This window comes from Macaca mulatta, chromosome 5 (genome assembly GCF_049350105.2).
Source record: "Macaca mulatta isolate MMU2019108-1 chromosome 5, T2T-MMU8v2.0, whole genome shotgun sequence".
NCBI classification, from domain to species: domain Eukaryota; kingdom Metazoa; phylum Chordata; class Mammalia; order Primates; family Cercopithecidae; genus Macaca; species Macaca mulatta.
Window position 1 is genome coordinate 68,146,936 of NC_133410.1, and position 15,732 is coordinate 68,162,667.

Sequence of the window (15,732 nt, forward strand, 5' to 3'; positions counted from 1 at the left end):
ACATTAAGTTTGAGTATCGAGAAAAATGTGAAGAAGGAAAAAAATGGAACTGAACTTTGACAGTTGGAAATTGTTACGAAGAAAATCCTCAGTGAAGGAACCAATATGTGCAAACGTATGAAAGCATGGAGAAATATCCTGGAGATTTCAAGAGAAAGTTTAGTACAAGTGAAGATGAAAAGTTGGAGTTGATTCCGGAAGTGTATGTTAGGGCTACATTTAGGAATCTTTATCTTATTATTTCATTAAATATTTTGCAGTAGATAGCTAATGCAATAGAAAGGCATCTTATATACTGTAATTTGGCCATAGCCATGTATAGTATAGTTTAGGAAAGGAGCTATAGAGTGGAGGAGCATCATTTTGAAGGCACTCATAGGAATGCGGAGGAAAAATATTAGGGACTTAATTGAGGAAATGTTAGAGCTAATGAAAAGAAAGAGATGAGTCGTAGTTCCTGGGATTTGGCTCTAATTTGTTATGAAGAACACAAGAATAAGTCTTTGCTTTTAAGGGACCAAGGCCATAGTGTTATTAACAGGAAAAGAAGGCAGACTATTGTTGAAAGAAGTAAAGAAAAATACACAGATTTCATTTTCAGGTCCATTGAGTTTGAATGTTTGTGGGATACCCCTATAAAATAAATCTACCAGAAATAAAAACATAACTCTCAAAAGAAATTAAACCAGTGAGATAGAGGTATTAATTAAATTGATAGAAATAGATGGATTGAGAGGAGAGAACCAGAGATGTTCACATGGAGGCCCTATGAAAATGTCCATCCATCAATGTAGAGATGAGTGAAAAGAATCAGAAAAGTAGTTAGGGATTTCAATCCATCAGGAATAATGAAAAACCAAGATTGTATTTAGAAGTTAAGATGTCATTTGTGAATCTTAGGAAGACAGATTTTTTTTTTTCCAGTAATAAGAGAAATTTGCAAAGACTTGAAAATTTGTGGATAATTGAGAAAACAAAGAGAGATAAAAGTTTGAAAGGTGAAGCTGAGAGGCTTTGCAAGTTGTGATGAGTTTCATAGTTTTCTGGGTGGATGTGAGCAGAAAATAGTCAGTGGAGCAACTGAGGATTCCAAAACAGTAGAGAGAAAAACAAAAATCAAAACCCTATTGTGCAGGGTGATGAAGGCAAGAAACTATTATTTTTTGGGCAGTTCATTCAGAAAGAGGCAGTGGCCTTTGAACTGCCAAAAAATAAAAATAAAATAAAGTAAAAGAGGAAAAGAGAACAACAATGGCTAGTATATAGTATTTGGTGAAGGGAAGTTTAAAAACAGGTTTGAATGGCTTCAGGCTTCTCAGTGAAATCTACGCAAGATTATTTTCTTAGTGAGGAACACTGGCTAGGGATATAGGTCTCATCCAAACTACTAGTATGAAAATCAGTTTAGGGTTGCAATAATTTCAATTGCGCTTCATGCTTCTGGGCTTGATGTGATTGATTCACCACTTTCAGATGTGGCTAATTCTAGCTTACTTTGTTCCAGGCGGTGTGGCTACAGCAAAGCAAAACAAGATCCAGAAGAGGAAAAGATGCATTTTCATAATGGGCACAGTAAGCAAATTGCGAAAAATAAAAACAGAATAAAATAAGGGATACTTTATTGTTATTTAAGTTTCTTTTCAGGCTAGAGGATTTATAATAACTGACCAAAATAGTGTTTTGTTTTGTTTTTTTAATAAGTGTTCTATTTGTTACATTCCTGTAAAGAATATGGACTTGCGTATTTCTGGCATGCTTTAGGCAATAGCTGAATGCTTTATTCAATTATTTAAATAATACTTTCATTATAATCAAAATAAAAACTTTTTGCTTAATATAAAGAGCTATTATATTTCAAATGAAATTTTCTGGCCTATTCTAATTCCTAGCAACACAATGAGTAGAAATCTATCATTAAGTAACATCACCAGGTTAAATAAATAAAATTTCTCAGGTTTTTTTTTTCTTCTTCTTCTAGCATTTTAGTGGGAATTTACCTGAAGAGATCCTGTGGCAGCAATCTTGGTTCAAATAACTTAAAAAGACCATGTTTTAAAAAATAATGCAGAAAATCATGTTTTAATAAAGAGATTTAACAATTAATCTAAATAAGTTGAATTTTGATGTTTTATTATTTTTCCTTAAATGGTGCAATGTGAGTTGATTTGCCAAGTGAGTGAAAAATATATATATTTTTTTCCTCTCTGCCATCTTAAATGTCAAAATCATTAAAGCTATAACTCATGCTGCAAAGCATTGAGTTCATCTCCTAATCCTATCTTATTTAATATTATTTATTTCCAAAAATCTTGATGAGGTGATATTAGCAACCGTTAAAGGTGATAAAACTGGAACTCATAGAGCATAAGTCTTGTCTAATGTCATACAGTGACAGAAATACAGTGAGAAGCAGAATACTTTCTTTTGACTTATATGTCAGCCTTTTTGTACCATACCACCAGAAAAGTTACTTGAAATCATTTTGTATAAAATTAAAATTAATAATAATGTGATTATATTGAATATCATCCATATGAAATATAGAAAAATAAACCAGCAAATTAAGCACTTGTATTGTATTGTCAGGTTCGGTGAATAACATTGTCTTATTTTGCCTCAGAGACTTTCTAAGTATTATCATTGAGAGGTGTGTTTTCTCAGATATGTCATCACTTTTGCATTTCTTGTGTCTGCAAACAGATTTCTAAAATTATAAAACTGATATAGTTGTACAACTAACTGTAACTCAGGAGAGGGCTGGTCCTTGCAGTTTGGCTACTTCTAGGAATTAGGGATTTAAGTCATACTTGCATGTTAATAAAGTTCATAATTTTGCTCATCCAACACAATTACTTCTATTTTAATGCCAATTTACTTTTACAGTTAAACTGCCAGGAGTAAGAACTTATATTGATCCACATACCTATGAGGATCCCAATCAAGCTGTCCATGAATTTGCCAAGGAGATAGAAGCATCATGTATCACCATTGAGAGAGTTATTGGAGCAGGTACAACAATGTGTTTGACTTTGACTTTTAACTTTTGTTTGTATTCTAGAATGTAATATATCAGTGTCCTGATCTAACAGAGAATGTTTTTAATCTTTTGTAATTGGCTTGCATTCAAAGTGATATGTAATTGATCACATTTTAAGACAACCTTCTGTGTAACTCATGCTTAAACCAGCAAATATCTGGTTTATAAAACTTAAAAACAGCAAAAAAACTTTAAATAGATGTTTCACTATTTTATATATATATAATATACATATATATTATATATATATAGAGAGAGAGAGAGAGAGACAGAGAGAGAGAACTTGTAATACCCAAAAGTATGTATGTAATTCAGTTTATATCTGTCTTAAAATTGTTTCCTTTTTTTCTAGCTATAACCTGGTTGACTTTTCTCTTCTTATTACTACTACAGTAGACAGAAAAAGAAGAAAAAGTGATTTTTAGTTAGTTGCTTTTAATTTCATTGTACCTTTTTTTTTAAAAAGGCTTTTGTAGGTGAGATGGAGGAAGCTAATAGTCCCTGAAGTGTTTTAAGATCATCTGTTATGGTTTGCTCCAATGTACTATTTATTTTCATTACTATCAATAGCTTAGTGTAGACTACCTTTTTCTGACTGTTTTTTGTTTGTTTGTTTGTTTGTTTGATTTTCATTTTTTCGTCTAAGCCTTAGGAGTCTAGGAGGGCATTCAAGTATTAATGGACTAAAAATTTCAAATGTGTTTTTGCATTTTTTTCATCTTTATCACAAGGTGAATTTGGTGAAGTTTGTAGTGGACGTTTGAAACTACCAGGAAAAAGAGAATTACCTGTGGCTATCAAAACCCTTAAAGTAGGTTACACTGAAAAGCAACGCAGAGATTTCCTAGGTGAAGCAAGTATCATGGGACAGTTTGATCATCCTAACATCATCCATTTAGAAGGTGTGGTGACCAAAAGTAAGTATGATGGCAAATTATACATGTGTGTGCATATCATCAATATCTCTTTAGATCATTATTAATTTTAGGGTAAAGAGAAACCAACATTGTAATATATTAATTACTCTAATATTAATGTTTATCATGTATTTTAGATTTTTGTTAAAGCTAATCTTCAATGAACTTGAATTTTCATCTATCTTTTAAAATATATATTTTAACTCATTTGCTATGAATTCAATGCCAGACAAAAATATATCCAGATAAAAGAAGCAGTAAATATATCAACTTTTTTTTTTTTTTTTAACTGTTGGCTCTTCTACTTTTTATCCTAATGAAATATTAACTTCAAAGTTTTGATTAAGGCATTGAAGTTTAACATTCAATAGGATTGCTATAACCATAGCAATGCCATGTTTTAAGCAGTTCTTTATAGTCAGGTTCATTTTGTTTATTCTTTTTTTTAAAGATATGTTAATAGTTCTAGCGAAAGGAACAACCACAGAAGACAGGGAAGCTCCTTTTAACGAATTTTTTTTTGTTGTGAAAGCAAATCTAGTTGTTGTTTTTTTTTTTTCTCTCAAAAATACCGAGAATTTTACGTCTCTTTTAATTTGTGTTAATGTTTTTTAAAAGTGTTCGTGTGGTGAGCCTTGCAATACAAGGATTTTAAATCATTTTCAATCAACAAATAATGTATTTTTGCGGCACATACATTGGCCTTCATTTTCTTTGTATTCATTGTTTCTTTATGATTCCTATGTGTTCTGATTCCTTCCTTTATTCCTGACACCCTACACATCAGTTACCAAAATCCATATCTTAAAGAGGTACACATCTCCAGGAAGCATGCTCAGAGAGGAATGCAGGAAAAGAATAAAATAACCTACAGATGTGGGTTTCTTCAAATCTTGGATTTTCTTCCTCCAGTTGAGTATATACCCACACATTATTCTTTACTTGATGGAAACCCAGACAGGGCATTTCTGGAGCAAGAAGGCAATCCTGAAGTCTTATCAGAAAAGTGTAAAATTGCTAAAGAAAGGCAGGAGGCAGGATCAAGAGAGAGGCAGTCAGAGGAAACAGCACATTTTTTTAAATGGAATAAAACAAAAATATTTTATAACGAGGATATTCTTTAATGGATGTGTGTAAATATGTGAAATAAGAATATAATATAAAAATATGGTCACAGATGCAATAAAATTAAATTAGAATTTGAATGTGGCTATATTCTATCTGAGGGGAAGGACTTCGAAAGAACATCTGTGATAGCAAGTGGCGATTCTGTAGAAGCAAGAATCATAACAACAGAGATTAAGTAAAATTATTTGCTATGTAGAAATGATATTATCTAATGTAAAACATAGTTCTTAATGATGGTACCAGTAATAATAGTAAGCAAATATTTAATAATTTCCATCTTTGTTGCCTCATTCACATGGCTGACAAATTTAACTTTCTGAAAATAAACTCTCACTATCACGTCCTGTTACCCCAGGGTGAATGCAAACTCCATAGGCAGCCAATCTACCCTTCATAATGAATTAAGATGTAATATTTAGAACAATGCCAGATTACTGTTATTATCATGGAAGACCAGGTTGCATAATAGTCAAGAACATGGTCTTTGCATCTAGTGATGCAATTTGAATTTTAATTCTAATATAAACATTTATGTGGTTTTGCACATCATAAACATTTGGAACCTTAGTTTCCACATTAATACTATGGGGTGAGAATATCTTGTAGCATTATTGTGAAGATGACACGAATTAATATGGATGAAGTTTAGAATGGGCAAGGCACAAAGTAAGTATGTATTTAGTACATAGTTATTACTTCTCCACTTATCTCTCTTCCTATGCTCTGAACTTCTCCATATCCATTTTATACTTAGTCCATTTTAAACTACCTCATATTTTGCCCTGCCTTCATTGCCTCTTTCTGTGAAATTTACACCCTCATGTTCACTACTTTCTCAAGTTCATTGAAAATTTACTCAAAGTCTACCAGCTCTGTGACATAATCCCTTCCACTTTGCCCTGAAGTAATTTCTTCTTTTGAACACTCTGCATACATGATAATTTTTGCAAGTCTATAATGTTTCTTCATTTGGTTCAAAAGTGTTATTTAAATCTTACTTTTTTTTTGTCTCTGTTGCTTATATGTTTCAGCTCTCTAGCTAAAAGATGTATGTTCCTTGAAGACAAAGATCGTATCCTAAATATTTATGTAAACATATGGTATTTTACAGATCTTTATTTATTTTTTATTTATTTATTTATTTATTTATTTTTTGAGACGGAGTCTCGCTCTGTCACCCAGGCTGGAGTGCAGTGGCAGGATCTCAGCTCACTGCAAGCTCTGCCTCCCGGGTTTACGCCATTCTCCTGCCTCAGCCTCCCAAGTAGCTGGGACTACAGGCGCCCGCGACCTCGACCTCACCCGGCTAGTTTTTTGTATTTTTTAGTAGAGACGGGGGTTTCACCGTGTTAGCCAGGATGGTCTGGATCTCCTGACCTCGTGATCCGCCCGTCTCGGCCTCCCAAAGTGCTGGGATTACAGGCTTGAGCCACCGCGCCCGGCCTTTACAGATCTTTATTACAAAACTTGTTTATTTGACTGGGTCCTGACTGAGATAAATTAAGACAACTTCTTGTAATAATACAAACAAGTTTCTCATATATTGTATATGCACTTTTAGGAGCTAGTTTCAATATCAACAAATGATCATATCTAGATTCTATGAACTCTATTCTAAAAATGTTACTGTGGTTAAAAAGGCAGTTTTAAATTTCTATATCTTAATCAAATGTTCTGCTGGATGTTGCTACTCACCATGAGGCTACACATATATGTAAAGAAAAATGTAAATACTTACAATATTTATTTGCTTTTACTTCTTATTCTGTATGTTTAATTTATTCTATACGTTTATTCTATACATTTATTGAAACAATATTTCTCCTTTATAAATTTGGCTCTTGATGTTCAACTTAGGAAGTCTTCAACTTGTTTTTAATTTACCATGTTGCAACTCACTTTATTTGTGTCCTTAATTTCATGCTCTCTGATCTGATGCTAATTTATTCAGCAATTATTCTCAACCTGCAGCACACAGATAATGAGACATAAGTGCAACTAAATCTTGTGATTTTTCTTATTGAAGCTGAGGTAGGGAGTCTGAAGTAGCCCTTCTATGGGTGGTGTCATTGTGAGCCTTCATCTTTGCAGTATCACGTGCCAGAAGCTTGAGCCCCCATTCAAATCCCTTCTATGATTTATTGTGAAACAGAAACCATCATAAATAGATACATATATTCTAAAGCTCTTTCATGACAAATGACATTAAAAAGAAACCCACAGGTCCTGGCTTAATTGACTCATTTGAAATGCAAGGCACTTTAGTGTAATAGACACAGTGCCAGCTTTTACTATTTAATGAGATTCGGGAAAAAGATAAAAAGGAGACAAAAGTTATAACTTTTTCACTGCAGCATCCTTAGTTCCTGGATATTTCGTCTACCATCAGTGGAAAATTATTAACCAAACTGACTAAAGGAATATCTATTCAGTCTTAGGATTAGTTATAATTTTATTTCTTAATTTAGAATCAGGTATGAATAACCTTAGTTCTGTAAAATTAATAAATTTAAACAAAACATTACAGAAAAATTAGAGGAATTTCTCTTTCTCTTTATTTCTATATCTGCAGAGATAGAACATACAATTACATTGATTGCCTAAACTGCTAGACAGTTTTGACTTATTGTGTAAATTTATAATTATCTTTCAAATACGTTACTTCAGTCTGTCTAGTAAGATCATTTTCTCTATACAGGCTCTTATTATATATTAACTAACATTATTCCAACAGTCGTCCACTACTCTTCCCATTTTGTCACTTTCCACTTTAGTCCACTCCATACACATTGCCCTCAAATCACTGCTTTCCTGTCATGCTTCTTCAGCAGTCAAGCAAACAAATCAACCAAAATGCATAGACTTTCATACTTAATCTGAGACATATTTCCATAGTTCACTATTTTCTTTCTGGAAAACTCTACCTTATTCTTGCTCTGCCCCCTTGAGATACTTCAGTGAGGCCTAAAATGTCCTCTCTTCTCTCTTCTTTACTTTCAAGTTTAATTCAAATGTGACCTCTATGAGATCAGTGTCATTTATCTTCATTTTTCCTTCAATCTTGAGTGCCTGCCTGGCATAAAGTGGCCTTCAATTATGTTGAATAGCTGAGTAAAGGAAAACTTCCCAGTTCTACATTAGAGTACAAGTTTCAAAATATGAACTTTGAAGGGCAAAGATTTTTGTTTTGCTCACTTGTGTGTTCCTAGATCCAAGCCCAACATGTGTAGCACTTTATATATGTGTTGAATGAATGAATTATCAGTCAGAAGTAATTGTCTAAATACCAGTGGCATTTCTATATACTCTGTCATGCTATATGCTTTTTCATAATTAAATCTGCAAATGTTTTATCACCTTTCTTATGCAATGAACTCATTGAAACCAGCATAGGTTTATCACCCCCTTTGTGTCTAGCCAAGGGCCAGACATATTAGGTAATAAAAAAAAAAAAAAGGAGGAAATTAAAATAGTGAATGAATAAATTGTGGCTATGTAAAGATCATAGGCTAGTTAGAATGATATGATTTATGTTTTAAATTTTAAAACTTTATTATATAAAACCATGGGCTTTTATGAAAAATAATAATAAAATTAATAGAAAGGAAATTGTCTGAAAATCAGTCTTGCATACACCACTATTAATTATTATTAACATTGCATTAAGAATTTACTAAGCTTAATTTTCTTTATATGTTATCTCTTTTAATCTGCACAATATGCTATGCTATAGACATTAGTATTTGTTTTCATTTTACAGAAGGGAAAAATTAGCATTAAAAAAGTTAAATACCTTATCCAATATCATAAAACTAGTGTGGGAATAATGGCAGATTTTAAAACAGTTCTCTCTGATTCCAAAATCCAAACTCTTAAACAGTGGATATAACCAATCTCATATTTCATCATTCTGTACATACTTGACAAGAAACATTTATTTATTCAAAAAAACTAGTTGATCGCCTAATATAGATCTATTCTTACTAATCAGTGGGGCTATAGCAGAGATTAAACCGACTGAATTTCTGCCTTTATAGGGTTTACCTTTGGGCGATGGAGACAGAAATTAAATGAACAAATAACTTAAGATAATCATGTTAAATGGAGAAAATCAAGCTGGGAAAGAAGATTGGGGGTTGCTTCTGTTGAGAGTGGGTGCTTTCTATTTTACTTAGATAAGGCTTGAACAAATTAAAATTTGGGGCCTTACAGACGTTTGGAGGTAGACTGTTACAGGAAGAGGGACCAGCAATGCTCTAAGGAAACTTGCCTGGAAGGTTCAAGAAACAGCAAGAAGGCCATTGTTGCTGCAGTGGAATGATTGAGAGGAGTCTTTGGTAAGAATTTAAATTAACGATGTAGTAGGAGAATAAACAATGTAAAAACTCTTTGCTGCCTGCAAAGACCATCTCTTAATCTGAACTTTGAAGCTGTAGAGCTAACATGGCATAGAATTTGATTTACACATTAACAGGACCCTACTGGGTTAAGAAGAGGTGGTAGGACCCAGTGTTGAAGCAAGGAGGCACTGGAAGCTAATTTACATTGTTCACAGATCATTATGGATTAGGTCAGTGAAATGACCTAACATGGTGGAGGGTAGTGGTTGGATTTTGTAGATATTTTGATGGCAATCACAGTAAACCTTCTTGTGAATTTGATGTGAAGTGTGAGAAAAAGAGAAGAGTCAATGATAAATATAAATTATTTGTCCTGAGTACCTCAAAAAAAGGAGTTGCAATTTATGGGGACAAGTTTGGGAGGAACAAGATTATGCTTGGTAATCAGTAGTTCAGTTGTGGACATGTTAACTTTGAGATAACTATTAGCATACAATTACAGATGTTGTGCATAAAGTTGGATTTAACTTTAGTCCCAATAAGTAAAAAGAAAAATGTCTGAAGTATGAGTGAACTTTAATTTTATGTCTTCCACTTCACAAGAGGAAATAAAATTATATGAACCAGTTATAAACAATGATATAAATAAACAACTTTAAAACTGAATTAGAAACAGAACCAAGCTCATTAATTTGGTACTTGCTTTTCTTTGTTAAGGCAGATACAGGTGTTTAGTAAATACACATATACTAAAAATGAGATATTTACAAGTGCTGTCTCTTAAAGAATCTAAATCTCAATCATCTGAAAAACATATAGGTTTATAGAAAGAAATTTACTGACTTGCAGATTGACTGTTAATAAATGAAACTGTGTTTTAAAGTTATTTTCATGATTAATACAACGAAGTTGTCAGATTTGATCATTTTTAGATTCTCCATCTCTTCTGAAAAGCCTATAATTTCTGATTCCATAATTAATTACTGTATTAATCACTTTCACGAATATAAGAACAATACTAGTTTGTTTTCAATTTGAGAAATGAACATCTATTGAGAAAGTTTACATCAATGTAAACAATCTGAAATAAAGAGGATATTTCAGAAAGCTTGGAATTTCTACCCATAGAGACATTTTGCATTTCCATGCCCCTGTCTCAGGTGAGGTATTCAAACTTTTGATTTTGTCTTATTTTCCCAATCTGAAATTATATAATTTTACAAAGGACTTGTCCCAACACGTTAGCCAGCAAATAAGAACCATAATAAAATTAAAATATCTGAGTACATTTCTAAGTTCTACTCATAGTTTGTTTTTATTTTTGTTGTTTTGTTTTTTTCCACTTTTAATAAGCATTATGTATTCCTACCCCAAGTACAAGATCTTATTTTCTGGTTGACCATTATCAATTAATAATTGATTCACCATATTTGTGTTATCCCAAGTTTCCTTTGGGGTAAGAATAAAAGAAATTTGAAACAGCTGCAAGCATAAGTATACTAAATAAAAAACAATGCAAATAAGATGGCATAATGAAATCATACTATAGGTATATAAGTATAAGCAGAGGCTTACTTTCAATCATTTACAAATCTTAAAATATATTTCTAAGAGAAATGCAGTGACAATAATTTTCCAGTGAATTATGAGGCTTCTAAATGAAATGCTCACTGATAGCCCTAAGTGGTATCATGTGTTTATTGATGAGCTAATGGTTTTGGAAAGGAAGATGGTATGAATGCAAATAAAATAATAAGCCTATATTTAGCAGCAACTCTTATGATGTGGCCTAGTTTAGTGTTTCAAAAAATGTAATGTGCCTCTGGGGATATTGCTAACTTGCAGAATCTGTTTCAATAGATCTGATTGGGGAATGGCATTTTACATTTCTAATTAAGTTCCCAGGCCATGTCTATGATGCTTGTCAGATGCCATACTCTGAGAAACAAGGACTAGATCGACATTCCCCAATTTTTTTCAACTAACTTTGAGATATCTTATGGCAAAGGATTGTATTATCAGGAAGGGTATATTCTCTTCTCTTTTGGAGATTTGTGATGGACGTTAGCACCAAAAAGTCACATAATAAGTAAAAACAAAACAAACAAAAACTTAATTTTTTTTGTAATTGTAGAAAAAACATACACACACACCTTGAGCTATACACCCTTAAATTTTTTCAAGTGCACAATACAGTATTATTACCCTTACACACACTGTTGTACAGCAGATCTTTAGTACTTTTTCATCTTGCATATTGTAATTTTGTACACATTGAACAGCAACCCTCCACTTCCCTGTCCCCACAGCTCCTGGAAACTGCCTTTCTACTTTCTGCTTCTGTGGGTTTAACTACTTTAAGTGTCTCTTGAGAATGTAATCCAAGATTGTTCACAATACACTGCTTGGATCATATGTGGATAATGAGCATATATAAAAATAGAATATTTATTGAAGGTGAATTCCTGAATTAGATCTGCCATCAATGGTTGAATAATTAGTTATGGCGTATTTGTGAGTCCCAAGTTTGTATTAACACACAAAAAATGAATATTTGTCAGTTTTTAAAATGAAATCAAAGTAAATATTTTGAATTGGCAGACATCACAGTATGGGAGAAAGGAGAACAGCCTCAGTATTCAGATAGATATAAATTTGATTCTCAACTTTACTCCTTATATAACTTGCTCTAGGCAACCCAAGTAATATATTGAACCTTTCTGAGCCTTACTTGCCTTCACTGAAAAAGTCTATTATAATATCACAGTTATAGAATTTTAATATCAATAACATTGCCTTATAAAGAGTAGATGCTCAATAAATTTGAGCTCTTTTATAGTTATCAATAATAAAGGTAAATTTCTCAAGTAATGTATTTCTGTTACTTCATGTACTCTCCCTGGGCTGGGCCTTCAGTAAATAATAGAAAGTAATATAAAAACTCTCCTCTGTGATTAAAATCATGTTTTGACATGCTTTATGAGCTCTTTTTATATGGATTTTTGATAACATGCTTTCAAAATTATTGGCAGATCTACCCTTTGTCTGTACTTCAAGATGGATAATGGAAAATGATTTATACACTTTTATTGAATTTACAAGGGTTAGAGTAAGCCATGTTAATTATTGCTATGTCATTTTTGCAGGCTAGCAGGAACTGAGACAAAACATAAGCCAAATTAAATATAATTACCATTAAAATGACTCAAGCATGAAAAATAATCGAATGGGTCCTGAATTGTCTTATTCCTGTCAACAAAAGAAGATCATACTTGTTTGCAAACATTCATTTTAATTGCTTTTCCCCCATCATGTGAAATATAAGAGGTGTTTTAGGTCCTTATCATCTTTCTCAAATAATGTCTTTGTTTTTCACATCACAACCTACACTGTCATAAATAATTAATCTGCCTTTTAAAATTAGGTGACACTAGCTGAAAAATCTTACAAGATGAATACCAGGTGCCCATCTCTCTTTTTCTCCCCCAAATGTATATTATACAGTGAGAACACGTTGTCTGATCAGTGCATTCTCTTTAGAGTATAAATTCTGTCTTCTAAGTTCAATGAATTTGGTTTGAATTTAAGATGAAGATTTTCCCAAGAAAGAGATCATTTTTTTATGAGCATTCCATCCAAATTCTACTTTCTAGATCTTGGGTGAGCAGTGATCGTATTTACCACTGACCCACAACTCTAAAAATAAAGCCTAAAAATATAAAAAGATAGGCAGAAAGAAGAAATTCTAGAAAGGAAAGAAGAAAGAAACTGAAAGTGCTGTAAGTAGAAATACAGGAAAAGCCCTGCAAACATAAAGGACATGGGGTAAAGTAGATAATGATAATATAGATTAGTGGAGCACAGCGTCTGTTCATGTGATATGAGCTGAGAGGTGCCATGCAGGAAAAGCTGAGACTATATTCTCTAGATGTCTACTGGAATTCAGGTCTTTCCATTCATTATAATGTGATAACCCTCTCAATAGATTTCTGTAAATGAGGGGCGAGATCAGGCAGAATCCAAGTAAAAGAGGCACACAGGGAGGATTTCTGGAATTACAGGCTGATTCCAGAAAATCTAGGCCTCCTTTTAGTTAGATTAGGGCTGATCTTCATCAGGTACATGCTGTTGTGGCTCTATTCATTGTAAATTGATTGAAATCTTTCTATACTGTGGATAACAACTGATGCTGGAGATTCCCATGTGTCCCCTTTATATGAGTAACAGTTTCTTCGCTGAGTACTTTCAAATTCCTGAAACTGGGCAAATGATGGGATAATGCCTGATATCACAGGGTGATCCAGGATATTTCAGCATTATCGCTGGTATAAATTCTGACATATAGGTACCCGTGCTCAAACAGTGGGGCTATCACTCCTGGGAGAGGTATATTACTTTTGTTTCCTTGAAAGAAAAGGACTTCAGATGAATATAAAAGGTTGAAATGGGCTCTGAAATGTGAGAATGGGACAAAAAGAGTCCAAAGCAGAATTGTGTCTATTTTAGAATTTGCCTGAGGTCCTTCAGAGTCTGACAATATAATTAAAATAAAGTTTAAGTTGCAAGCATTTTCTATTCATGAGTGTAGATTATAATTATACTAATGATAAAAATTTCATTATCAATTTTTTTCCTGTTGTGTTCTCGAGCCATTTACAAATACAATGTAAAGAATTATGTTTCTACTAAGAAATTTCATTTCTATCTAGTTTTACGGTCAGTATTTGTCACCTCATCTCCTGTGACTTTATGATTTAAGAAAAGAAAAAATTCCGAGCTCTGACCATATTTGAACTAGATGGAATCTTTCTTGGCAATATGCATAGACATGTGCCACCTCTCTTCCTGGAACTCTGGTCACTTTTTATTACACCAGTGAGTCCTTTACTCCACAAGTAGCAGATTAAATTACATCCAAAATGCACTCTCTCTGCATATGTGATCTCTCACCTAACATAGGCGTCTACAAACCTGTGTCAAATAAAATATTTTAGATAAATATTTTTTACAACTTTTATAAACTTTAGAGAATGAGGAAATGTGGTTGTGTTTGCAATACACTTATCACATTCCATTTAAAGAAATATTGTCTCTAGAGTATTTTATGAGAAGATAATTAAGTGAGAATTAGACTCACTTGTCCTACATCATTATTATTATTATTATTATTATTTTAATTTATATATTATTATTATACTTTAAGTTCTAGGGTACATGTGCATAACGTGCAGGTTTGTTACATATGTATACTTGTGTCATGTTGGTGTGCTGCACCCATCAACTCGTCAGCACCCATCAACTCGTCATTTACATCAGGTATAACTCCCAGTGCAATCCCTCCCCCCTCCCCCCTCCCCATGATAGGCCCCGGTGTGTGATGTTCCCCTTCCTGAGTCCAAGTGATCTCATTGTTCAGTTCCCACCTATGAGTGAGAACATGCGGTGTTTGGTTTTCTGTTCTTGTGATAGTTTGCTAAGAATGATGGTTTCCAGCTACATCCATGTCCCTACAAAGGACACAAACTCATCCTTTTTGATGGCTGCATAGTATTCCATGGTGTATATGTGCCACATTTTCTTAATCCAGTCTGTCACTGATGGACATTTGGGTTGATTCCAAGTCATTGCTATTGTGAATAGTGCCGCAATAAACATATGTGCGCATGTGTCTTTATAGCAGCATGATTTATAATCGTTTGGGTATATACCCAGTAATGGGATGGCTGGGTCGTATGGTACATCTAGTTCTAGATCCTTGAGGAATCGCCAGACTGTTTTCCATAAAGGTTGAACTAGTTTACAATCCAACCAACAGTGTAAAAGTGTTCCTATTTCTCCACATCCTCTCCAGCACCTGTTGTTTCCTGACTTTTTAATGATCGCCATTCTAACTGGTGTGAGATGGTATCTCATTGTGGTTTTGATTTGCATTTCTCTGATGGCCAGTGATGATGAGCATTTTTTCATGTGTCTGTTGGCTGTATGAATGTCTTCTTTTGAGAAATGTCTGTTCATATCCTTTGCCCACTTTTTGATGGGGTTGTTTGGTTTTTTCTTGTAAATTTGTTTGAGTTCTTTGTAGGTTCTGGATATTAGCCCTTTGTCAGATGAGTAGATTGCAAAAATTTTCTCCCATTCTGTAGGTTGCCTGTTCACTCTGATGGTAGTTTCTTTTGCTGTGCAGAAGCTCTTTAGTTTAATGAGATCCCATTTGTCAATTTTGGCTTTTGCTGCCGTTGCTTTTGGTGTTTTAGACATGAAGTCTTTGCCCATGCCTATGTCCTGAATGGTACTACCTAGGTTTTCCTCT

The 15,732-nt window shown here is 33.3% G+C and overlaps 1 protein-coding gene across 2 annotated transcripts in view; it reads left to right on the plus strand.

The window, feature by feature from the left end:
• EPHA5 (EPH receptor A5) overlaps positions 1–15,732 on the plus strand; it is a 353,853-nt gene that overhangs the window by 300,293 nt on the left and 37,828 nt on the right. For both annotated transcript variants that reach the window (XM_001109851.5, XM_028848550.2), the window contains 3 exons: positions 1,505–1,572; positions 2,884–3,009; positions 3,769–3,954. In XM_001109851.5, coding sequence (XP_001109851.5) covers positions 1,505–1,572; positions 2,884–3,009; positions 3,769–3,954 — 380 coding nt within the window. The remainder of the gene's footprint in view (positions 1–1,504; positions 1,573–2,883; positions 3,010–3,768; positions 3,955–15,732) is intronic.